The sequence below is a fragment of the Bos grunniens genome, chromosome 6, assembly GCF_055505025.1.
Source record: "Bos grunniens cultivar Pamir isolate PY7600 chromosome 6, Bosgru_T2T1.0, whole genome shotgun sequence".
NCBI lineage: Eukaryota > Metazoa > Chordata > Mammalia > Artiodactyla > Bovidae > Bos > Bos grunniens.
The window spans coordinates 1,122,373-1,147,164 of record NC_141170.1 but is presented as its reverse complement, the minus strand read 5'-3'; the positions used below and the strand labels follow the sequence as shown (position 1 = coordinate 1,147,164).

The window sequence follows — 24,792 nt, the reverse complement described above, 5'->3', positions numbered from 1 at the left end:
AAAGAATGAAAGAACGTCTCCAATGGGAACCAACACGGGGCTGGAAGCCGTACCGCAGAAACGCTCCTGGGAACACAGGCTCCGCACAGCTGTCCTGCGGCTGCCCATCGACCCCTCTCCATTCACAGGGGCCGATCTGCACCCCTCCGGCCACCCCATGCACATGGAGAGCCTCCCGTGGGGCCTCCTCGGTGCACTGCCCACCCTGCCCTCAGAATGGAGCGGACTGACTCAGAGGCAGCCACCCTCCTGCTTGAGGCCAAGCCCAGGATAACTCCACCCTCTCACTGATGGTTTCCAGTTCTGAGACCAGCTCCAGATAAAGCTCACACACAGAGACCGTCAAAAAGCACATTTCACAATGGAATAGCAAAAAAGAATGAACACGCGTCTAGCGTTCCAATTCAAACACTGTGGTATGGACAGCACCGTGGCGCCGCTGCCCCAGGCCACCCGCCGCCCAGGAGGCCGCCGATTCCTGGGCACACAGCCCGGGGCCCAGCGACAGGCGCAGCACACAGCACGCACCCTGGCCGCCCGTGCTCAGGGCACACTGGGGATCACGCACGATGTGGCTCAGTGGGCTTCGTACAAACCGAACCAGCACCACCACTCTTTTCAAAATCATGCACTATTTCCTGAGCTGCTAGTTAGTAAATTTCTATCTAGCTACTTCATATGAATTTTGATATTTCAAATGTCTGGGGTCACACTTTTAGGTAAATGATTTACACGAAGATTCCAAAGCAACCAGTGTCTGCATGGCGGCCAGTAAAGGACCACTTCCAAGGCAGCAGCCAGAGGAGACTCTCAGCCCAGGCCCCAGTCACTGGACACGGGAGGATCAGTGCAGGGGTCACCTGGCTCATTAGCTGGCTCACTGCTGGAGCCGACAAGGGCCCTGGAACAACGCTCTCCGAGCCAGAAGAACAGGGCGGGACCTGCCTGCTCCCTTGAACTGCAAATACACCTTTAAAAAAATAAGACAGATGATGGGGTGGCTACACTTCTGTGCTTGAGCAACACATGAGATTTATTTTCCATTCTTTGAAATAAAGCAATTAAAAAAAAAAAAAGCAATAAAAAGAACAACTTCTCAATTCACATCAGTGAAAGACAGTTTGGGAAATTCCCTGGCAGTCCGCTGGTTCGTCTGGGTTCAATCCGTGGTCAGGGAACTGAGATCTCACATCCCACCACGAAAAGACCCCACAGGGTGCACAGCACAGCCAAAAAAGACAGGTTACAGTTACACTCAGAGTGATGAGTCAGAGTCCAACTACCCTGGAAGAGCTACCACTAGATAAACACACGCTCAGCCGTGAGGTACGAAGCCTAATCTCGCTTTGTGACGACACTACCCAGGTCCCGTCACAGAGGGCCTGGCAGAGCCCGCGTGCTCCACACACACAGGCACCAACGCCGGACACGCAGGCCCGGCTCCCCGAGTCCCTGAGCCTCGGTCAGCTCCGTGTTCCTCCAGGCCCCAGGCCAGCCCTGCCCAGGACACCACTGGCCCCTGCTAGAGCAGGTCCTGGGGCTGCCTTTACATCGGTGCCTTGTTGCTGCATCAAACTGGTCTGCACAGCCTGCTTAGTACCCCTAATTACAGAAACAATTGTATGAATTACTAATAAATGGGATGGGTTCATAAAACCTATTTTTAATGGATATTTCAACTTCTTGAAAAATAACATAGTGGACTTTGACATTCATCTGTCAACTCAGTATTTACACACAGACTGACACAGTCTTCACGGAAGAGCCACTTTAAACACACGCTTCTGCTGACTCAGAAACACCCAGTGCTGCTCAGTGTTCAGACCTGCTGGATCCCCCGGCAGACAAACGCGTGCTCTGCTCAGCGGCCTCCGGGAAGGAGCTCCCCAAGGACCCCCGCGGCCCGGCCCGGTGCGCTTACCTTCCGCAGGCCGTGCCTGTCAGTCCTGAGCCTCTTCCTGGGGGCCTCCTCAACTTCAGCGTCTCCGCGCAAGCCCTGCGTCCTCTTCGTGTGGCTCCTTTTCTTCCCATTTAAGTTACCTTGGGGTGAGGATGGGAAGCTGACGTGAAACCCTCCCACAAGCCGCCCCCGGGGGCGCCGAGCAGCCACTCAGTGCGCACAGGTGCAGGTCCAGCTGTGACGGGCCCCCCGAAACCCTGCTCGTTTCCGGGCCCCAGGGTCACAGGTGGAGCTCTGGGCACGTCCCACATGGCAAGCAGAAACCCCGATCTCGCCCAGGGGCGAGCACCCTGCTATCTGTTACACAGCGTCAATGTACCCAGGATTTTCACAAAATCCTTCGCTTATGTTCAAAGACTAGTGGAATTTAAGTCGAACTTAAAAAATATAAACAACTTGCTACTTTTAACACATTTCCTTAAAGAGGCATCTTAAGGAAAACACTCCACATCCATCTGCAAACTAAGCACTTTCTAAGCACATCACAAACTAAGCACATTTGTGGACTGTGCACATTAGGTGTCCCCAGGGAGACCACCTGACCCAAAACTTAAGGGGTCCAAACGGCACTGACAGAAAGGCAAGACATAAGCTAAGAGTACAGGTCTAGAGAGAGGGCTGATCTGAGCACGCCAAGGTCTACTCAATGCAAACCCAGGACCTGCGTGTGCAGGACCGCATTACAGAGGTTCAGGGTTTCCTCCCACCAGCATCCCGTGGGAGGGCGCTGTCGCCCTCAAGCCCTGCTGGGGCCGCAGGGTGCAGTGGCCAGAGGCTCAGGCCCCTGCGTCCCGAGGCCCTGCTCAACGTGCAGGCCCGACAGTGCTCGCGGAGAGCCACGCTGGAGCGCTGGCCTCTCCAGCGCTGGACCCAGACCGGCTGAACTGGCCAGAGTGGCCTTCACTGAGCTCTGGGCCAGCACAGCACCAGGTGGCCTCAGGGAACACCAGGAGAGGCCCACAGAGCCGTGGCTGGTGGGGCCCATCAAGCTGCTGCCTGACTGCAACCAGCAAGGGCCAAGGTTGGCCTGAGCTGCCAGGACCCCCTCAGGACCTGCATGCCAGGCAGAGAGCCCCCAGGGAGGTGAAGTCACTGTCCTTCCCCGTCAAGGGAGGCTCTCCCCTCGCCAGGTCGTCTCTTACAGAAACAAGCAGGAGGGGCACCTGTGAGCCCGGCACCGATAGGCCAGGACCGCGGGCACTGCATCCTGGGCGTCAGCCCCGAGGCCCCTGCGGGAGGGCTCGAGGCTGGCAGAACAAACACACCAGACATGCCAGGGGCAGGGACCGCGCCTGCCAATCACTCAGACGGTCCTTGGTGACACAGCAGACAATCAGGTCACGCTCACTCTTCAGGGGTGAGGAGACTCCGGCTTCAATAAAGCCCACCTCTTCTTAAATCAGCAGTCACTGAAAAGGGACCTTTCCTAGATTTACATACTGATGAACTATCCGGTAAACTTTCTGCTTTTTAAAAAAAATACACAAATCCTAAACACCCTGCTACTCTGAACTGTAGCATTTGCAACCAGCCCTGCACACACGAGTGAAGCTCACTACTGGTGTCACTGGACGGGGCCGTGGGGGCGAGAGTCCGCCAGCCAGGGTGGGGTCACTGGGGCACACGGGAGGGCGGCGCCCTCCTCCTGAGCTGGCCTCCAGCCCCCATGCACACGCCCTGCACCTGGCCTCTCCAAAGCGCCTCAGGAGCGAGCCTCAAGAGATGTAGGCCTCTTCATTTTCAACTGACGCCCAAACACGCCCACTTATGTCCACATCACGGGCGTCAGTCCCCACCACGGGCGTCCAGCACGTGGATGGCACGGCTGAGGCTGTCACATGTGTCCCCAAGCTTCAGTGTGAAGCTCCATGGCGAAGGGGCACCATGTTTCTTCACAGTGACAACCAGAGGCTGCCCACACCCAGTGCCAGGCCATGGCCAGCCTCCTGACCCGGTGAGCTTCCAAGCCCACAGCCCTGCCCCCAGGAGTGTGAGGGGCGGGAGCAGGCCCTGCCAGGAGGCCTGACCCCGGCCCGTCAGGCATGCCTCCGGCCCTGGAGGCCACACGGGCTGCCTGCCTCCCTCACATGCCCACCACGTGGCTCTGGTGACACCACGCTCAGGTGGCTTTATCACGACCGTGGCACGCTGGGCAGGCCTGGCAGAGGATGCGGGCACAGAGGCGCCGTTACCAGAGTCTTCCTCGGACTGAGGCGGAGCCACAAGCGCAAACTTGGTATGATAGCGCGCCTTCTGCTTCTCGTTGAGCATGTTCCACTGCGACGCGAGCAGCTCCTCAATCTCCTCGGCAGAGGCGTCCGGGTGCTCAGCAACCACCTGCGGGCACAGGAAGGGGTAGGAAGAACCACAGGCACACTCATCTCCGCATCCTGGAACCATGTCCCAGAAGAGCTCCAAAGGAAAGCGGCGTCTACCTGACGTCGTAACCCACTGAAATCGGGGCTGGTAGGAGTGAGTCAACTGTATCTGTATAAACACAGGAAATGATAAATGACGAAAGAGAAGAGTGCACTTTCCCTACATCAGCCGACGACGGGCGCCTTACGACTTCCCAGCGCCCTGCAGAAGCCGGCAGCAGGGTCGCAGAGCACTCCGGCCCTGCAGGGCTCCAGGGAGCCCCTTCCCAAGGCCTCCAGGAGCCCCCACCCGCACTGTGCACCCCGGGCGGGGAGGAGGCCCCACCGCCCGGTGACGAGGGGTGAGGCGAGTGGGCAGGGCCACAGCCCCTCCACCCCGCGGGCCCCGCTCTGCTCCTCAGAGGTTCCGTGCATGTCTGTGCGCCCCATGCTGAGGACCACACGAGAGGCCACTCACTGCGGCCAGAGCAGCCCCAGCCCACCTGGTACGGACGCTCAGGAGCCGAGAACTGACTCCACACTGGTAAACACTGACACTGACCAGGGTGTCCCTGGCAGGCCGACGCTCAGGCCTCGCCATAGGTCAGTGAAGCAACGACCGTTCACTCTGCCCACGGGCTCACGAGGATGCCACCCCACACAGCTGCCACAGGAGCGACGACATCGGTCAAGCTGGTGCCAGTCTGCTACCCCCGCCGCCCCGCACCCCCCACTGCTGTGGGGCCCAGCCACGCAAGAAGGGGTCACCATGCCAGCCTCACCAAACACGGGTGCTCATGAAAACTACTGGCAACGGGCCTGAAGTGTGGTGCGCGCTCCACGGTGACCACCGCCCTGCTGGAATAAACTACCTCAGACACACAAGAATGTGCAAAACCAGCAGTCACGACCTCCCCAGTGAGCCAGCCGCGTGGGGCAGGGTGGGCCAGGCCGGGAGCGCAGCGGATGGAGTCTGAGAGCGGGGTGAGGAGGGAGCCACTGGGCAGAGCCCAGCCCGGGCCACATGCCCGCAGGGGGGAGGCAGGCAGGGAAGGCAGTAGTCGTCCCGGAGGAAGACCTCCACAGCCGGTCAAGACCAAGTTCAGCGGAAGCGGCTCCAGAAGACGCCTCAGGAAGGGCTCAACCACACACTGACGGGCTCAGGGAACCGAATGGCTGCCGACAAGCTCGATGGGAGGCGGCACCACTGGCCTGCCCTCGCCGCCCGAGGAGCAGCAGCAGAGCACACAGCCCGCCGCCCCTACCCTCAGCCTCCTCCCAGCCCGCTCTGCCCCCCAGGCCCTGCCCTCTCTGCTCCCTCCAGACCTTCTAGAGGAAGGAGGGCGCCCCCCCATGAGCATCTCAGGCCAGGGAGCCTCCCTGAGGGTCTCTCCCCCGGAGCCGAGGAGCCCATCGGCCCCTGAGACAGTGCCCACCCGCCCTCCGAGGCTCCTGCCCGCGCACGTCCCCCCACTGCAGAGGCCAGCGGGCGGCTTCAGGGCACCCCTTCCGGCGAGGCTCGGCCCCCTGCTGCCTGGGTCCCTGCACGGTCAGCAGGGCAGAGCACTCCCTGGCCCTCTTCAGCACCCAGACGGGCAACAAGGGCGGGGTCTGCAGCTCGTGTCCCCTCGCCCAGCCCCTCCATCACAGTCATGGAAACCTTCCCCTCCTTGGAAAAAGGAAACATGGAAAGCCAGGTACCCACAAGCCCACAGCACAACTCGAGACCCCAGAAGTCCCTTGGAGAGGCTCTCCCGTCCTCAGCCTCCACACACGTGTACCCTGGAGAGCCTCCTGCTGTCTCAGACTCGCAAAAATGCTCCAGGGGCCCCCAAGACTTCGTGTCCAGGGCGTGGAGGGCCTCCGCCCTGGCCTGGGGATCACCTGCTGGGGGGCTGGCCTCCTGCTGTGATGGCACCCCCCCCCCAACCCCCGCCACACACACACACACACACACCCCCCCACACACATCTACTGGAGAGACCACCGGCGAGAAACGGAGGCCCCACGGGCACCAGGATGTGGCACCTTGGGGAGGGTTCTCGGCCCCAGTCCAGCCCTCAGGTGACGCAGCCCCACCAAGCTGACATCTTAAAGCGACCTCACGAGAGACGCTGAGGCGGAACCGCCTGGCCAAGCTGCTCCTGAAGTCCCAACCCACAGCCTCTGAGGTCATCAGTGCAGGTGGTTGTTTTAGGCCACTGCGCTCAGAGGTGACCTGTTACAAAGCAGCAGGCACCCAACACAAATGTGCACCCAAAGAACCGAGACAGAGGCACTGCCACCTCTAAAGCAGCTGTAAAATCCAGGGCAGATAGAGTGGGAAAAGATCCTTTAAAAATCAGAAACTGTGCTGAAAACATCTGCTAATAAAACTGCTCCTGGGGACTCGCAGGTGGCCCAGAGGTTCAGAACCCGCCTTCCAATGCAGGGGGCAGGGGCTCAGGCCCCGGTCTGGGTGCTGAGGCCCCGCAGGCCACAGGGCAACTAAGCCCGAGCAGCACAACTACTAAGCGTGCGCCAGAGACGCCCGCGCACAACTCAGGCCCCACATGGCCAAACAAGCAGATCAAAGCGCCACGGACACTGGCGCCCTAAGCCAACGTTCCTGGAAGGAGGCCTGGAAGCCACATGCGGGTGCCGCCCGGCTGCTGGGGGCCACGCCCCTGGCCTGGTCCCGGCAGAAGCCTTGGCCCCGTGGACCCTCGTCCTGCACGCTCCTGTCCCTGGCCTCAGGGGGAGCTGGACTCGGGGAGTCCTTAGCCCGAGAGCGGGACTCCAGGAGGAGCCAGGGCCGCACGGCCAACCCGAGCCTGCTGCACGAAGACTGCTGGGCACAGCGTGTAACAAAGGACGAAACCACTGCAAGGAGCACGGCCTCGTCTTCACCTGCAAGAAGAAAGCTGGAAATTGCTTTTTTGAAAAAGCAGCAAGTGGCGACCAGATGTCCTTAATGGGCACAGTGACTCCAGAAAAGGAGACTCCACCCACTCCATTCCTCCAGGGCCGGCCACTGGTTCATTAACAACCAAACAAAAACCACCCTGGGGTGCACGGCCACTCTCCACAGGAAAAGAGCACCTAGAAAAGCCAGATCCTCCTACAGGCTGGAGTCAGCAGTTTGGTGCATTCAAGACCAGTGTCACTTACTACAGAAGCAGCACAGCACACCTGCAGGAACAGGCAAGCACCATGCTGACAGCACCAGGCCCTCAGAGCCGGGCCAGCCCCGCGCCCACAGGAGGGCAGGCCTGCGGGCCCCACCCGGCAGAGGCAGGGCCAGGCGGGCGTCTGGGTCTGCCGCAGGCCTGACTGTGGCCGCGCACCTGCAGTCTGGGGTAAGCGTGCACTAGGGTGCCCACAGCAAAGCTCTGGAGGGATGCTCAGACCAGAGAGGCTGTGCAGGGAGCTGCAGGGCTCCCTTACAGGAGCTGCAGGGCTGTACCCATCAGCACCTGCTGGAGTGGTCAGCCTGCTTGCTCTCAGCACATACCTTAGTGCTAGAAGGGTTGACTAAGAGCAATTTGGGTCCCCACAGCAAAAAGGGTGTCCTCTGGAAAGCGGCCCGAGGTCTCCCTCATAAACTCAGACGAGTGCACGTTCTAGGGAGATGCAGACTGGGAAGCGGCGCAAGCGCGGCTGGGGGGCAGGCTGTCACGGCGGCACTGCCTGGCACCTGAGCAGGCACAGGTCTGGATACGCCCAGCCTCTGTGGACAGATGCAGGAGGCAGGGAGCGGGCAGTGGGCGAGCGTGCTACACTTTCACACTTTGGCGATGGGATCTGAGGGTCCCTATCCTGGACGTGCAGCAAGGCTGCCTTCACGACTGAGGAACACTGCAGGAGTGGACCACAGCCTGCCGGGCCTGCCAGAACGTCTTACAGCTCTGAACATCGTGCTAGGGCGAAATTTCTCTAGGGCAAATCCCTAGGGGTGAAATTTTAAGACAAAAAGAACGTGCATCTTCAGTCTCACTAGATATTGCCGAATTTCTCTTGAAACTAGATGTAAGCAATGACCCTCCACAGCCGTGCACATGGATTCCCACTGCAGCCCCGGGCCCTTGGCCACAGAGGTGCTGGCTGTGCGGTGGCCGTGATGTGTGGTCCCTGCCGCCCCAGGCTCAGCAGCCGGTCAGCTCATTGGCACCTGGGGTCTCCTATGACCTGCTCTTCTCAAAGCCTCTCCCCTTCCTCCTCCAGGACTGTCCTGAGCTCTGCACACGCAGCTCTCGTTTCATTTTAACAACGTTCCTTTCCAGTTTGTGAACTGTTTGGCTGAAGAAGCCCTCCCTCTCCTAGACTGACAGAACTCTCCTCCTGGAGCCGCTGAATTCTGAAGTCAGCAGTGTGGGCCAGCACCGGTCCTGAGCGGCAGACCCACTGCTGGCAGTAGGAGCGCTTCCTCTGTGCAGGGCCAGTCCTCAGGCCGAGCTTCCCTTCCAACGTGGCTATGCTAGCACCTGCTTAAAAAGGCAGACACTCCTGCTGGGAGCTTCCCCGGAGGACACTGGACTTAGGAGAGGGGGATGACAACTTTAGCTTCAGGACAGTGAGCCTTCCCATTAATCTCCACTTAGGTCGGCTGAAACATCAGTCGTTTTTCTCCAAAGTCATACCTATTTTGTTACCTTCCCTCCTTGCGGCCTCACGGACACGACCCCGTGACGCTCCAGCTCCCCGGTGCTGGGCTGCTCTGCGTCACCGTCTCCCCCAGGGCCGGGGGCTCTGCCGAGGGCCTCCTCTTGCTGTTCGGCCATGCTTTCACTGCATTTAACACCAGTGGTGGCACAAGGGCACCCTGCCTCATTCACGATCCGAGAAGGCGCTTCTGAAGTATCCTCAACCGTCATGATGCTAACTGTTTCTGAAAATCACCCCTCAGCAGACCCTGTCTACTCCTGCCTGCTAACTTTGTATCAAAAAGCAATCACGACTAAGGACCTCCCCAGGGGTCCAGGGGTGAGGAGTCAATGCTCTCACTGCCAACCACTCAGGTTCAACCCCTGGTCACGGAACTAAGACCACAAAAGCCACACGGCGTGACCAAAAAAAAGCAATGACTTTTATCAAATGTTTTTTCTCCACCTACTGAGGTGATTATTTAACCTGCAATGACGAATCATAACAGGCGTTCTAATATCACACCTGCCTTGCAATCCTGAGAAGAGTCCCACCAACCCACTCATTTCAAGTAACAGCAAAGAACCAACGATACCGGCCTGAGCCCTTAAAGTGGAATCGAGACTTGACGATGTCCAAATAAGCTCAGTTCACTCTACAATAAGTGATTAAGAAAACTAGTCAATGGAGAAGGAAATGGCACCCCACTCTAGTACTTTTGCCTAGAAAATCCCATGGACGGAGGAGCCTGGTAGGCTGCAGTCCATGGGGTCGCAAAGAGTCGGACACGACTGAGCGACTTCCCTTTCACTTTTCACTTTCATGCATTGGAGAAGGAAATGGCAACCCACTCCAGTGTTCTTGCCTGGAGAATTCCAGGGACGGGGGAGCCTGGTGGGCTGCCGTCTATGGGGTCACACAGAGTCAGACACGACTGAAGCGACTTAGCAGCAGCAGCTTGCCTTTAAAAAATTATGAAGATGGAGGATAAGTCAGTGATTGCCAGAGGGTAGAGATGGTCACATATAGGACAAGATTAAAGGGGTAGCATGATGGAGATCCTTTGTGGTGATGGAGTAGGTCTGTATCTTAATAGTGGTAATGGTTACACAAAGCTATTTACGTGACAAAAATTACATAGCGCTATATACACACTTTCTATCGACGTAAATACCCCGGTTTTGATATTTACGTAACGTGTAAACTGTGGGGACTGGGTAAAGGATCCACTAGACCTCTCTATACCACCTGTGCAACTTTCTGTGAATTTTAACTGTTCAAAATAAAAAGTGCTTTTTAAACATAAATAATACTGATGGTGAGTGGATCTGAGAACTTTTCAGACTGCTATAAGAATCTATTAATTGACCTCTTTGCAAGATACACCCGTGAATATTTCTATGCTTGGTAACTGAAAATCTTGCCCAAGACACCTCTTTGGCAAAATTCTAGGCGTATTTCCTCCGTGCTTATGCTGACATAGCTTATAAAGAAATAAAAAACATAAACCATTAAAAAAAAAAAAAGAAAGAAAACTAGTCAAATGTTTAGCCACTGACAGCAGGCTGCCCTTCACACACCACAGCAGCAGGTGCCAACACGCTCAGGCCCATGGCAGCATTAGGTTCCGTAAATCCAATCTCGCACCACCTCTTGGAGGCTTCTGGGCCGCCTCCTGGGGAAGGCACTAACCTGGGCTGGAGGTCAGGGTGAGGACAAGCTTCTAGCAAAGAGCAGCCCACCTCCCACTGTCCCTGGACCTTCCCACCGTAGTCAGGAGGAATATTCTAGAGCACAAAGGCAAGGATCTCTGCCCCCAAGGGTTGCACTGGCTTCCCCCTAATGACACTTGCCCCTGAGACCCGCGTGTACAGAGGCGCACTATGGCCTGGCCGACAGTGCTGGGGGCCGGGGCCGGGGCCGGGGCCGGGTGCTGAAAGGACGGGCCTCACAGGCAGACCCCTGCATTTAGCACAACCCCTTAGAGCCATCCCTACACCGACCTCGTCCCTGTGCTTCTGACAGAAGACCAGGAACTGGGACGCCGCATCGCCCCTCCGGCTCCTCGGGGTGGAGGCCGCAGCCTTCTTCCTGCCGGGGGGGGATCCCGCGCCCCTCCTGGAGTCGGCCTCGGCCACCTTCTGCGGTGTAGCCCGCCCCGGCCCCGGGTCGCCGGGGAGGTTCTCGGTGGAGCTGGACAGCTTGGCCCTCCTTCTCCTCTTGACAGGCGCGCCCTCCTCCCCCGAGGACTTAGGGCTGTCTGCAGCTTCTTCCTCGACTCCTGAGGGCTCTGCTGCTTCTCCCAGCGACTCTACAGCCACGCCCGCCTCCTTGGCCACGTGGGGGTTGAGGCGGAGCTGGTCCCCCACGTAGAGGAAGGTGAACTTGGCTTTCCGCTCCTCCACCGCCATGCGTGCGGCGGCCTCTGCCTGAACGAGGCCCATTTCCCACTGGGCCCTCAACTTCCCTGAAATGGGTTTCAACAGCTGCAAAGAAAACATGAGACACATGTAAGTTTCATCAAACAAACATTAAAGATTAACTCACTTTAAAGAAGGATACTTTTAGAATTTCAGGTAAATTTAGAAACCCAAAACTATAAAAACCAATTAACTTGAAGGTTTTAGAGTTCAGACCAGTATAACTGTTTCTTGAAATTAGAAATCAATTGCAATTACAACAAATACTTATATATAATATCATATATAGATGTGTGTGTGTGTGTGTGTGTGTGCACGTACATAAAGGAAAACAAAACTTAGAAAAACTATCTCTGGGAGTCATCAGGATAAACCATGCGTCTAAACAAAGTTGCCGTACTGTGTAACACAGCGCGCTGGGCAAAGAGAGCAGTGACAGACATAAGAGGCCATTACAGTGTTTCAAGCAACCACAAGTTCAAAACAAGATAAATAATTAAGAATAAAAATAAAAGTTTCGTCTAAAATTGTACTTAAGGAACATCTGTCACCTTAATTTTCTCAGCTTTCGTGGGTGCCTGCTTGGCACTTTCCTGGCATAATTTTTCAAACTGTCCTTCTCCTTCAAAAGCTACAAGGCTCTTCTCAAATATCCAAGCTCTTTCTGGGGCATCACCAAAGAACTGTACGTGATACTGGCGTGCACTCTTTTTCTGACCTAGTTTTTAAAATAAAATGTTAGAACTTGAAAGTTAGAATTTGGGATGAAATTAGGCAAATCTATTAATAATTACTGATATCAAGTTAGGAGTGGCTTTGAAGTCATTTCACTTGGTGCTGTTAGAATCCATTAACCACAAAATAAATCCTTTTTTTTCCCGACCACACTCTATAGCAAAAGGGGAAATGCGTTCGGGAGACTCAGGGCTCAAAGCTGGCCAGGAAAGACCACTGACCAGGTTCACAACTCATCTCCCTCCAAGAGCCACTGAAGAAGACACTCCATCAGTCAGAGTAGAGAGGACACCAGCCAGGAGGCCGGGCAGCCGTGAGTTCAAATCCCAGCCCCCCGCCCTCACCACGCTGGAGGCTGGGGCAGCTCAAGGCCACGAAGTGCCCCCAGATGCTGAAGAAGCCACACCCCCGGCCCCTGTCCCCTCACACAGGACACTGGACACGAGGCAGCAAAGCGCACTCCCCAGGGAACCAGCACACCACAGGAAACCCTTCCCGTGTTGTCTTTGCCCCAAAAGCTGGAGACTCCCTCAACCAGGCGACCACTAGCCAGCCAGCGCCTCTAAGACAAGCCAACAGCTCCCCCTACGGGCCGCAGGCAGCTGACTGCCGTCCTCTGGAAGAAGGCCCAGCGCAGGCACCCCAGACCCAGAGGAGCCTCTAACAGAGTCCAAAGCACACAGAAGCCAACAGTCTCTGCAGGGCCACAGACACCACACCAGGAGGAGGTGGCGCTCGACAGAGAAGAACTCGAGTTTGCTGTCAGAAGAAAAGAACGAGAGAGAAAGCGCCATTTGATATTTAACAATACCACCATGAAAATAAATAACTGGCCTTCCAAAGAGAAAAACAGAGAAACTCATCAGAGAATTTACCAAACACAGGAACACGTGTCAGAACTAACCCCTCCCAGCACCTCACCCAACACCCAGGTCCGGGCACATCTTTGGGACAGTCGAGCTGCTGAGGGAGGGAGAGGCAGTTCCATGTTCATGAAATGACAGAGAACAGCAACTCTGGATGCTTGAAGGAAATGCAGTAATACCTTCAAAATTCTGAGAACTACATTCAACATAAAATCCCACACCCAGTCAGACCAAAACTCGAGTGTGACGACAGCTGCACCCTTTGAGCCCAGGATCTCAAAGCGACCTCCACCCCTTCCTCAGGATGCCAAAAACCACGCTGCAGCAAAACAGGAGAACTGACTGAGAAAGAGCACAGCGTGGAGCCCAGAAACGATCGGTAACCAAGGAAAGCATCTCACGGAGTCTCAGGTGCCTGCCGGCCAGTGACAGTAAAACAGGGGGAAGTGGGGCCCGTTAGCGCGAGGAAGGGGAGAGAGAAGGGGAGAGAGGCCGAGCGGAGGAAGAGGGGAACGGCCGCACGGGCTCTCCACGGAAGGAGAAGGCAGGCGAACACGAGATCCAAGCGGCAGAGGGGAGGCGGGACTCGCACAGAGCGGCCCATTTTTACCCCCAATCAGGGAAACTCACCACGTGACAGGATGAGTTTTAAAGACAGAAGAATAAATACTTGAAAAAATTTAAGCTAAATGGCAATGAACTATACAATTTCACAAGAAATGCAATAGTTATCTCCAAAAAAAAGACAAAAGGTTGTACAAGAAATAAAATGCAATTACCGAACACAGCTGTTTTTCACTGAATGATATTTACATGGTCAAAATTAAATGAACACTTATGTTTGATGTAATAAAAATAGTGAGTTAATTATATGGGAAGAATGGAAGGGAAAGAAACAGGAAATGATTGAAGAGATCAATCTTCATTTACCATAACAGAAAGTCAACAGAAAATATCTAATGATAAAAGAGTAGCTAAAACCAAAAGAAAATGTTTAAAGAGTTAAAAATAATGACTTCTGGGGGGGCAGGGGACTATTTTTCACTATTAATCTCTCAGGACAATTTGACTTGTTTATAAGTGTGTATACCTCTTTTGATTTTAATACAGCTAAGATTCAAAACTATGTCAAGAGATTTGTGACTTCGTCCATTATTTTAGTATTTCAAAAGACCTCTTGATCATGAAAATGAATATAGATATATGCCATAGCATTTGCAGAATTAAGAAAAATGTTATAGTATATATGATGAAATAATATGAACGCACATAATTTTTTAAAATAAATAGCTAAAGACAGTAAAAATGCTCCTTACATGTCAGCTAGAAAAAAAAAAAATCAGAGAATATGACAGGCTGATCCCAAGCTTATAAAATTAACATTTTTTAAGTTCTTTTCTGCTCAGAAATGTCATAACAAACATAACCCAACTTTCTCTTATTTTTAAGGTTTTTTCTAAGCCATCTGAATTTCATTTTGGTCCAAATTGAGAGGAGAATCCCTTACTCTCTTTGACCACCATAACTAACCAACTGCCCCACCACCCGTTAGCAACCTTGGATTTTCATCCTGTGTAAGTTGGAGGAAAACATTGTTCACTAAGGCCCCACCCGCCCTCTGTCCTGAGAGAAGCTGGCCTCCACCACGAGCTCGGGCAGTTTAATGTTGTGCTGAGTTCGCTTCCTCCCCATCACGGCCCGTCAGGCGCAACGTGGACCCTGAACCTGGGCGAGACCGAGCAGACCAGAGTCTGCTCCCTGGGAAACAAAGGACAAGGGTGGCCAGGCCCACATTTCCTGGTTCAGTCCCTTGGGGGTCACCGGAACCCCAGAACAGGTCAAGTAGAAACTGACAAAAACTCAAATAGGAAAGGGCACGTCCACCACCACAGCGGGAAACCCTAACTCACCTCTCTTCCTAGTTGACAGAACAAGCAGAAAGGAACAATCACAATATCAACTCAGAAGGTGAGAAAGTCAGATTATCTGTAGTATTTTCAGAAAATGCTGGAATTTACAAATACAGCAATGAGGGCTCCTTTCTATATAACACAGAAAAGGCAAGAATAAGAGCCTCCACACAGAGAAGAGGCGGACCTGACGCCCCAGTGTCTGCAGGGAGACCAGCAGGACCCAGGTACACCAGGGAGACCGTAACGTTCCCAGGCTCAAGAGAATCCAGTCTTCTTAGGTGTAATACCCAAAACACCAATCATCTCCTGATTCCAACCTAGAGGGTCAGGCCTCAGAGCTGCTGGCTTGTCCACGCATGCCCTGGAAGACGGTCACCAAGACAAGTTCTGCTGCTACAAATGACAAAAACGCGGTTAGATTTGCAAAGGAAATCTGAACTCTCTAAACAGCTGTGCTCTCTTCTGCACACAGATTCTACTTCAGTTTTTACAGCTCAAGTGTGGGCTTCCCTGGTGGCTCAGTGGTAAAGAATCCCCCTGCCAACGTAAGAGACACAGGTTCAATCCCTGATCTGGGAAGATCCCACATGCTGTGCAGCAACTAAGCCCAGGCACCGTAACTACTGAGCCTGTGCTCTGAGCCCACGCGCTGCAACTCCTGAGCCTGGGCCTCCAAGCCCGTGCGCCACTGCAGTGAGAAGCCCGCATGCTGCCACCAGAGAGGAGCCCCGCCTCCCCACACCTGGGGAGACGCCCGAGCAGCAAGAAGACCCAGCACTGCCAAAAATAAATGAATACAATTATTTTTTAAAAAAAGCTTAAATGCATTGCTACCGATTCAGGTTCAAGTACTCCTGTAATCCCAAGTATGATAAGTAAAAAGCAGCACATACAGAAAGAGAAAATCGGGGGTGGGAATCAGGAGCAGGCTGAGGGAGTTCCACCTTACAGGAATCAAAAGGCCTTGCTTCCCAAGCCCCTGCTCGGCCAGCTCTGCACCCGAAGCCACCCTCCTCCACGCCGTCTTCCCAGCAAGGACTCCTGAGCCTCAGGCCCGCCATCCCAGGTGCTGCAGAGGGAGGGGGACAGCGTGCCAGCAGACCCGCATCACCCTCCATCCTCTGCCTTCCAGGCCTGGGACACAACCAGAACCCAGACCTGGGCGGCCACACACCACTCGCTACTAAAAGGACCCAGGCTTCCTCCGAGGAATAGCTGGTTCAAGGACCGGGGCAAAGAAAGTGTAAAGGGAGCCCACAGTGTGGTTAGTGTTTACACACGTAAGGAAGCGCTCCAAGACAGATGGAACCAGGGCAGGAGCACACAGCTGAAAGGGCCCCGTGGGCTCCCAGGGGCCACATCTGGAACAACGGGAGCATTAAAGAGGGTGAAGACTGCAACATTCAATATCTAAGGAATCTCTTAGGAGGGAGCTCACCTTCACAGGAAAGCACCAGCTCCTTAACCATGAAAAGAGGATAAAATGGAAAGCAGCATTCAGCAGACCAGTGGATCCTCAGGGAGGACCAAACCTCAGAGGAAGGCAGTCAGGGAGCCGGGCCCCGAGTGCAGCACTGGTCAGCTACCAAGACAGTGGCCAGAGCCCACTGGACACCCTGGTCCACACCTCGTGGGCGGGAGCCACGGCACAGGCCAGCCCCACAGTCTCACAGGTTCCTCTAACCCCTTCACTTTCCAAAGGTCATCTGACTCCCCTTGCAACTCATCCTGGCTCTCAGCCTTCTGAGATGCTTTCCAAACGCACACTGTCAGTCCTCTGAAGCTGGCCTGTGCTGACCAAGGCTGCCTCCCCTGCAACCCAAGACAGTTCCTAGTGAAGCACACTGTTGGACTGAACCCCTTCTTTCAAGAAGGTCTCAGTGAAGGGCCAAGTCTGGGCCCTACCTGCATGGTGTTCGCCTGACTCTGTGGGCCTGAGTCTGCTCACAAGGCCAGGGCTGGGGGTCTGCTCTCGCCTACAGGGGCTGGGAAGGCACCCTGACTCAACCTCAGGGTGAAAAAAAGATCAAGTACATGGCCACACTGGAGCTTCCCAGGAGATCTAAGCAAGGCCCCAAGAGACGAAGGGTCAGTTACTGATGGGCCACTTTCTCACATGCAGGCGGGGTACTGGCCTTGTTCCAGGAGGACTCCCACTGACAAGTCAGGGTGAAGTGTCAGGATGGGTACAGCACCCACTCAGATGAGCTGGCAAAGGGGAATGTATTTATATACAAAAGAGAGAGACAGAGCAGGTGAAACAAAGCATTTAAGGGTTGGCAAGTCTAGCTGAGAGTGGATGACATCCACAGCACTGTTCCACTCTGAACAGTGGGCTTGAAAAACTTCTAAATGGAAAAAAAATAATAATAAACAAAATATTTCACATGAAAAACAAGACAAGACAGAATCCAACTGTAACCACTTGGCATTGGGAAAGTTGGGGGGATACCTGGCAACATAAATATTGGAAGTTGGCACAAAATTATTAAAATTAAATCACCAAACACAAGGATTGTGTAGGGGAAATAACTGCGCAAACAGCAATGTTTTCAGGAAGAAGCCCAGAGGTGACCAGGGGAGAGGGGGTAGACACAATACAAACTCTGGCTTTAAAAGTTAAAAAAAAAAAAAAGAGGATGATGATAACATCTGAGAGCTCACTATCTCTGGGCTAAGACCTTTCCCCAAAAGTAGTGTTATCATCACCTTTGTCTTTCATACTCAGGAAAGACACCCTAATCATCTCTGGAGCTTAATGACACTGCGTAGCAGCTTACTACAGGCTGAGCCGGGCCCCGGCAGCCAACTCTCCAGAGTCTGCGTCTCAACCAGGAGGACATGGCTGCCGTTCCTTAAGCAAACGTGCAGAAGTGCTGAGCCGGAGCACGCACACCAGTGGAGGTGTGTCAGTCTCACTCAGAGACGCTGCTCTCAGTTCAGTTCAGTCCAGTCGTGGCTGACTCTTTTCGACCCCACAGACTGCAGCACATCAGGTCTCCCTGTCCATCACCAACTCCCAGAGCTTGCTCAAACTCATGTCCACTGAGTCCGTGATGCCATCCAACATCTCATCCTCTGTGGTCCCCTTCTCCTCCTGTCTTCAATCTTTCCCAGCATCAGGGTCTTTTCCAATGAGTCAGTTCTTTGCATCAGGTGGCCAAAGTATTAGACCTTCATCTTCAGTATCAGTCCTTCCAATGAATATTCAGGGTTGATTTCCTTTAGGATGGACTAGTTGGATCTCCTTGCAATCCAAGGGACTCTCAAGAGTCTTCTTCAACACCACAGTTCAAAAGCATCGATTCTTCGGTGATCAGCTTTCTTTATAGTCCAACCCTCACATCCATACATGACCACTGGAAAAACCATAGCCTTGACTAGATGGACCTTTGTCGGTAAAGTAATGTCTCTGCTTTTTAATATGCTGTCTAGGTTTGTCATAGCTTTTCTTCCAAGGAACAAGTGTCTTTTTTTAATTTCATGGCTGCAGTCACCATCTGCAGTGATTCTGGAGCCCCCCAAAAATAAAGTCTCTCACTGCCTCCACTGTTTCCCCATCTATTTGCCATGAAGTGATGAAGCTGCTGCAGACTATAGAAATGACTCAACCCTAAACCGGGGGACCGTGTAATGAAGTTAATTAAGCCCTGCAACTGGAACAGAGAGACATGGAAAGACGCCTTCAGTTAGTACGGTCTGAGACACTGAGAGGCTGAAATGAGGCAGAAACCCAGTGCTAAAGAGGCCCCCGAGAGACTGCACGTGATGCGCTCTGCAGACAAGCGGTGTGGAGTCGCGGGGCCCGGAGGCTCTGCCTGGGCCACCTGGAGCTGGGAGGGAGGGCTGCCACTGAGACAGAAGGCCCACCCCGACCACAGCAGGGCAGCCTGGCTTCTGCCTCAACTGGTATTTCTGTCGTACTCTGACCAAATCCAGAGGCCTCTGCGGTGCATCCTGGGGCCCTGGAAGCCCTGACAGGGACTCCCTGATGCTGGCAAGCTGAGGAAGCAACACATCCTGCACCAAGTCAGAACCGGAACCAGCCCGCCGGCTCCTCCCCAGCCCCGCCGTCCGGCACACCTGCACCACACACATGTGTGCCGGGGTCTCAGGACACAGGAGGGCCTCTCAGCCCCGTCTGTGCCTCCCAAGTCTGCCTGCCAGGGGGCACCGCTGTACCCCACTCCCAGCAGCAAGGCCCCGGCAAGGCTCAGGCCTCCAGCCAGAGGCCAAGAGGGGCCACTGGGGCAGGCCCCACCCCGCCTGCCCACACCTCTGGAGGGCACAGCCACCTGGGCGCCAACGTGGTCAGCTCCAGCCCTGCATCACCACATCTCACCTTCCTCACACCAAACTCAAAGTTTACTCTAGAAGAACTGTTTATGAGACACTCAAACCACTCGATTTTGTTTTTCTTCCCTCCAAAACCACATGAGATCTTACGTTTCATTGTCCAATTATTATTTCAGCATGTGCTCTAATCCGTATCATGACACATTACATTCTTCATACTAGCTCTACCTTCTCTGATTTATAACTCCAGTTTCATGACACCAAACATGATTATTTCTAGTCTTTTTTCCTTTTTCCCACCTAATAAAATAAACTGGGACATTTTTTAAACTAATATACAATATAAAATACTAATTTCTGAAAATCATGCTGACATAAGTAATTACTATATATCTAAATAATAATAAATTATCACAAAACCTGAAAAGCAAATGACAAGGCAAAAACCATTCTCTTTTAATACTAATTCAATCAGATAAAGTACATACTAAGTTGGATATAAAAATAAAAACAATATGTCACGTCTGAATCACTAACTTCAAAGTTGCAAAATGAACCACAAAAAAAGTGTTAACAATCCAACCCACCTCCACCAACAAGCCGACTGAAATGGTGTATGAATGGCCAATAAGCGTGTGAGATGACGCTCCCGTCACTAGTCACTAGGGAGATGCACATGCACACCACAGACAGCGCCAAAGCACAGCGGGGCCACCAGGGTCCGGGGTGGGCCCTGAGGACGCGCCACCTCACGGGACAGAGTTCCAGCTCTACAGAGGAAGCGGAGCTCTGGGCACCGGTGGCGGGGACCACTGCACAGCAGTGTGGACGTATTTCATACCACTCGTTTGAGCCCTCGGTTAAGATGGTAAATCTTATGTTTGTGCATTAAAGCACAATAAAAAAGGGGGAAATAAAGAACCACAGTAGGGCTGTTGAAGGAAGAGGAAGAAAGAAGTTGGGAGATGAGAACAATGAAGTGCAGAAGACAAGACGGAAAAGCAGCCCCCAGTATGCCCCCCATGGTACCTTTCAGTCTGGTGTGGCTGTGCAGGAGCGGGTCGGCAGAAACCATGCAGGGCCACCACGGGTAGCCAGACACCTTGGACCACACCAGGTCCCCGACATCGTACTTCAGCAGCTGGCCTTTGTCTCTGCTGCTATTCGGACAGGATTCTCTCTTAACTGGAATCTGAAAATGAACATGAGATACATTGAGTACCTAGCCCTAAATCCAGCTTCCTATCCACAGAAGACCAAGGATGAGTCAGACCAGGGATTCCATACACACACGTGCACACACACACCTAAACGGAAGTGAGCCTGCCCACACAGCTCCCTCACGGTTTTTAGGTAACAGCCCTGACAGCACCTCATCAAAGCCGTTTCTCTCCTGCCCTCGGTTAAAAGGTCAGCAAGTGCCTGGCACACAGAGGAGCCCACATCACAAAAGTCTCGCAGAAACCCTGTTCCTTGGCCTGGGGGGAGGCCTTCAGTGGAGCTTTATTCACAGGCTGGTCAAGAATTCTCATGGAATTCATCCTCTGGCCCTCCGCCCCTTTGACCCCTTGTCTGACAGTCAGTCCTCGGGAGAGAGGACCCCAGGAGGGCCAGGACATGGGGGCTCGGCAGCAGGCCCAGCCCCACCTCCACCACCCAAGGCCTGGGCTCTCGGAGCCTCAGCCTCTGCACCTCAGAACCCAGGCCAGGAGGAGGCTGAAGGCCTGGCAAGAGTGGCACCCTCGCCAGGGGGCTGAGCACAGTCGAATCGCTGACCGGCTTTAAGCCTCTGTCCCACACACGTGCACGGAAGAGAGCGCAGTCACCACGCCCCATCACGGGGTAAGGACTGGCACAGAGCGGGCGCATCACACACTCCTACAAAGACGCCAGCTCTCAGGCTGTGTCACAACATCCCAGCATCACACTGAATGTCACCTCGGCCTCATGCCCATGCCCTCAGGAGGCAAAGTATTGTCCCCACTCGGAGGGTGCAGTCAGACTCAGAGAGACAAAAACAGGTGACTTGCCCAAGTTTTAACAAAATCAACCAGCAGCCTCTTCCCTATAAAGGAACATGGATCCATCAGGGGGCTTCAAGCAGGGCCGTATCAGCCCAGGCCACCACCGTGATTACGTCAGAGCCGCCCCGCGCCCCCCACCCCAGCACTCAGCAGACACTTTTAAACCCTGAAGGTCTTCATTATTTCAACTCCTCCAGGGAAATGTCGGTCCTTTCCCATCCTATCTGTGGGACCGTAAACAAGATTCCTCACTATAATTTTACAGTGATTACTCCAGCCTTGGTGCCCCTACTCCTGAAAGCGGGCCTGGAGCTTCACTTGGCCAGTGCACAGAGGCCTGCCAGACCCTGTTTATGCGGACGACCAGCTCAGGAACAGGGGCGCCACAAAGCCCTCGGCAGCTCCTCTGCCAGGGTCAAGGTTCCCGCGCGTCACTGAAGACTTGTTGGCATAAGCACCATGTTTCCATCCCACATTCCCACCGCAGCATTCATGCGAATGAACATGCGTTCACACGCACTCCAGCACCACGCTCCACGCTGGGGACCAAGAGCATGCAGGTGGGAGGCACGCCCCGTGCTCACTGGGGCGAGCCGTTTGCAGGGCCCCTGGAGGGGGCAGTGAACCCCGGATGGACAGTGACCGAGGGGAAGCCAGCGGGAGCACTCCTCAGACAGCACAGACCGAGGAAGCCCCACAGGGTCCCCCACTGACCGCCATCAGGTGGAGAGGAGCTCTGTGAAACAGGATCGCCTGAAGGCTGAGGGCTCTGGAATGGCCAGGCCCAGATTCAGAACCTCATTCGGTCTTCACACTTCGTCTCCAGGCCTTGGTGCTGCTCAACAGGATGTGAATGTCCCCACCGCGAGCCCTCAGGGCAAGTGGAGAGCAGGCCGCGGGGGCCGCGCCTACCTCCTATCGCTTCTCACATGTTGCGTGTCCTCCGAGGCCCCCTGCCACCCGCCCAGAGCCCCTCGTTCACAAATACCTTTTTGTCCACGGGACTGGAGAGCCTGGACACCAGGGCGGCCTCCCCGAGGCCGTGCTCCAGCACAGGGCCACGCTGTGCGCTCCTCTTGCGGCTCCTCCGGGCCTTGCGCTCTGGTCTCTGTCCGTCTGCTTCCGAATGGGACACGGCGGCCGCACCATCGCCACATATGGAGGACTCAAAAAGAGGTTTCCCATTCATGTAGGTTTTGGTGATTTTCAGCTTAATTTCTGGAGAGCCATTTTTGACGGGGGTAGTGTGAGGTGGGGTCCCAAGTCCCTTCACTTCCTGGGATTCAAAACGCAGTTTAGCATCGTGAGCACCAGGCTCTCCATTGAAGACGCGGGAGGTAAGGTCTTTCAGCCTCTCGGTCGGGATGAACGGCAGCGCATCGTGGCCGTTGAACTTCTGCACGACCCCGTCCTGTAGGCCGGCCGAGAGCTGGGCTTTGCTCAGGAACACGGAGCACTCGCGGCTCACGTCGCAGCTAGGGGTCTTCCCGTTGGCACTGCCCAGGACTTCCGGGGCCTGCTTCATCTTCACGCACTTCACCACCTTTGGAGCAGAAAGAGGGCTTTTCCTGACGCTGAATTCCATTCAGCCTAGGTGCCTCCGTCTCAGAACACTGCAGCGTTAGAAAAAGAGGAGAAAAGAAACATCTTAATTTCAAACCTAAGATGAGTACGCCAATGGAACTCTATACATTTGGGGAGTTTCGGGGATTTTGAGGCAATTTATGGTGTTTCCTGTGATTTCAGTCCCAACACGCAGTTCTAATATCACAGAAATGACAGGAGTCACAAAACCACAAAGTGAAAGGATGAGGACCGGTTTTTCGCGGCAGAACACACAAGTCAGGCGCGGAAAGGAAGTCACGCCACTGCCCCCAGAACCCGCAGGAAACGGAGGCTGCCCCTCCACCTGCCGCCAGGGCAGCACCAGAGGCGGCCAGTGCAAAGCCAGGCCTGGGCAGAGGACAAGAGGAGGGACCCGAGACACAGCTGAAAGCAGGGCCGGGCAGGGCTCCAGGCCTGCCCACAGCCACCGGGCGGCAAAGCTTAAGCCCAGACGGACGGGGAAGGTGGCGGCAGGCCCCCTGCCATCGGCCTGGCCCACGCTAACTGCAGGGACGAGGGGGGGGCGCAACATCAAGGACACTCAGCTCTCCTTGGACGGGGCACACCAAGGACCGCGCATGGCACCCGGGGCCAGATGGGCTGTCTGAGCCCCACGGGCAGAGGGGGCTTCCTCGGGAGCCGCTGCCCCTCACTCAGGACACCCCGTGAAGGCAGCTCACAGTGAACAGGCCAGCACCCACTCCGCTGGGAAGACCCCCGCCAAGAGCACACCACGACGGCAGCAAGGAGGCCCTCCAGGACGAGCTACCGGGGAGAAGCAGAGCCCCAAGACGGAATGCCCCCATCGGGGTGCCCTCGATGGACAGCACTGCACCGGAGCTCAGCCCTGCCACCACTGAGAGACCACCACACCGAGACACCCCCTGGGGGGCCAAGCGTGCAGCTGGGCCAGCTCTGTGGGGGCCGGGCAGTGGGGGATCGCCCCCACACCGAGCACAGGCCAGGACCGTCCGCTGTGACCCACATGGGGTTTTTAAGGCAAGTCTGAGTGGGTTCCCAGTCCCGCTCACATCAGGTTGACTGGACAGAAAGAGAAGCCGACGACCTCGAGGCACAGCAGGGCGATTGTGGCTGGTGAGCAGGGGACACGGACCTCGCCCAGCCCCAGGGTCCACACGGCCTGCGCACGGGGCCGCAAGCCCACTCTTATGGGCAAACCGCAGCTCTGGCAGCCCGGTGGCCGGGACTCCAGGATCTCACTTTTGGGAGCCTGGGTTCAGTCCCTACTTGGAAACCGGGATCCCACAAGTCACGCAGTGAGGGCCTTCCCCCACCAAAAAACAAGAGAAAATATCAAAACCCCAAAAGAAATGCCACCTCACACAGCACCTATGAGGATAGCTACCCACTATCAAAACATGGAAAGCAGGGCCTCGGGGGGACACGAGGAGCCTGGAGCCCTGTGCACGGGGGCGGGGACAGGAAGGAAAACAGCAGGGCTTCCTCAGAGCACCCACAGGACCAACGAGCCCACCCGACACACTAGGGAACGGAAGGCAGGCACGTGGGGTATCGCTGCCCTGTGTCCATCCACAGAGCGGGGCGTGCTGCAGCCTCGGACAGGAAGGGGAGGTGGCTACCTGCCACACGCGGACCCTGAGGACGTTACGCTGAGTGAGCAGTACGCCAGACACAAAAGGCTAACAAATGCTGTGTGGCTGCATTCTCATGCGTAGTCAAATCCACAGACAGAAAGCAGGAAGGTGGATGCCAGGACCTAAGGGAGGGCAGGACAGGGAGCTGGTGTTTTAATGGGGGCCAAGTTCCAGGCTCACAAGACAAAACCGTTCTGGTGGCGATGGCTGCAACACCGTGCATGTACTTAACACCCTGAACTGCACATTTAAACATGGTTAAGAGGGGGGACTTCCCTGTGGTCCAGCGGCTAAGACTCCGTATTCGCAACGCAGGGAACCTGGGTTCGATCCCTGGTCAAAGAACTAGATTACACACGCTGCAACGAAGAGCTCTT

At 54.9% G+C, this 24,792-nt stretch overlaps 1 protein-coding gene across 7 annotated transcripts in view; it reads right to left on the bottom strand.

Annotated features, from left to right (window-relative positions):
* NSD2 (nuclear receptor binding SET domain protein 2) overlaps nucleotides 1-24,792 on the bottom strand; it is a 77,696-nt gene that overhangs the window by 20,320 nt on the left and 32,584 nt on the right. For all 7 annotated transcript variants that reach the window (XM_086404499.1, XM_086404500.1, XM_086404497.1 and 4 more), the window contains 6 exons: nucleotides 22,183-22,807; nucleotides 20,200-20,362; nucleotides 11,912-12,078; nucleotides 10,944-11,426; nucleotides 4,153-4,297; nucleotides 1,922-2,040 (listed from right to left, as the gene is read on the bottom strand). In XM_086404499.1, the coding sequence (XP_086260625.1) occupies nucleotides 1,922-2,040; nucleotides 4,153-4,297; nucleotides 10,944-11,426; nucleotides 11,912-12,078; nucleotides 20,200-20,362; nucleotides 22,183-22,779 (1,674 nt within the window). In that variant the 5' untranslated portion in view covers nucleotides 22,780-22,807. The remainder of the gene's footprint in view (nucleotides 1-1,921; nucleotides 2,041-4,152; nucleotides 4,298-10,943; nucleotides 11,427-11,911; nucleotides 12,079-20,199; nucleotides 20,363-22,182; nucleotides 22,808-24,792) is intronic.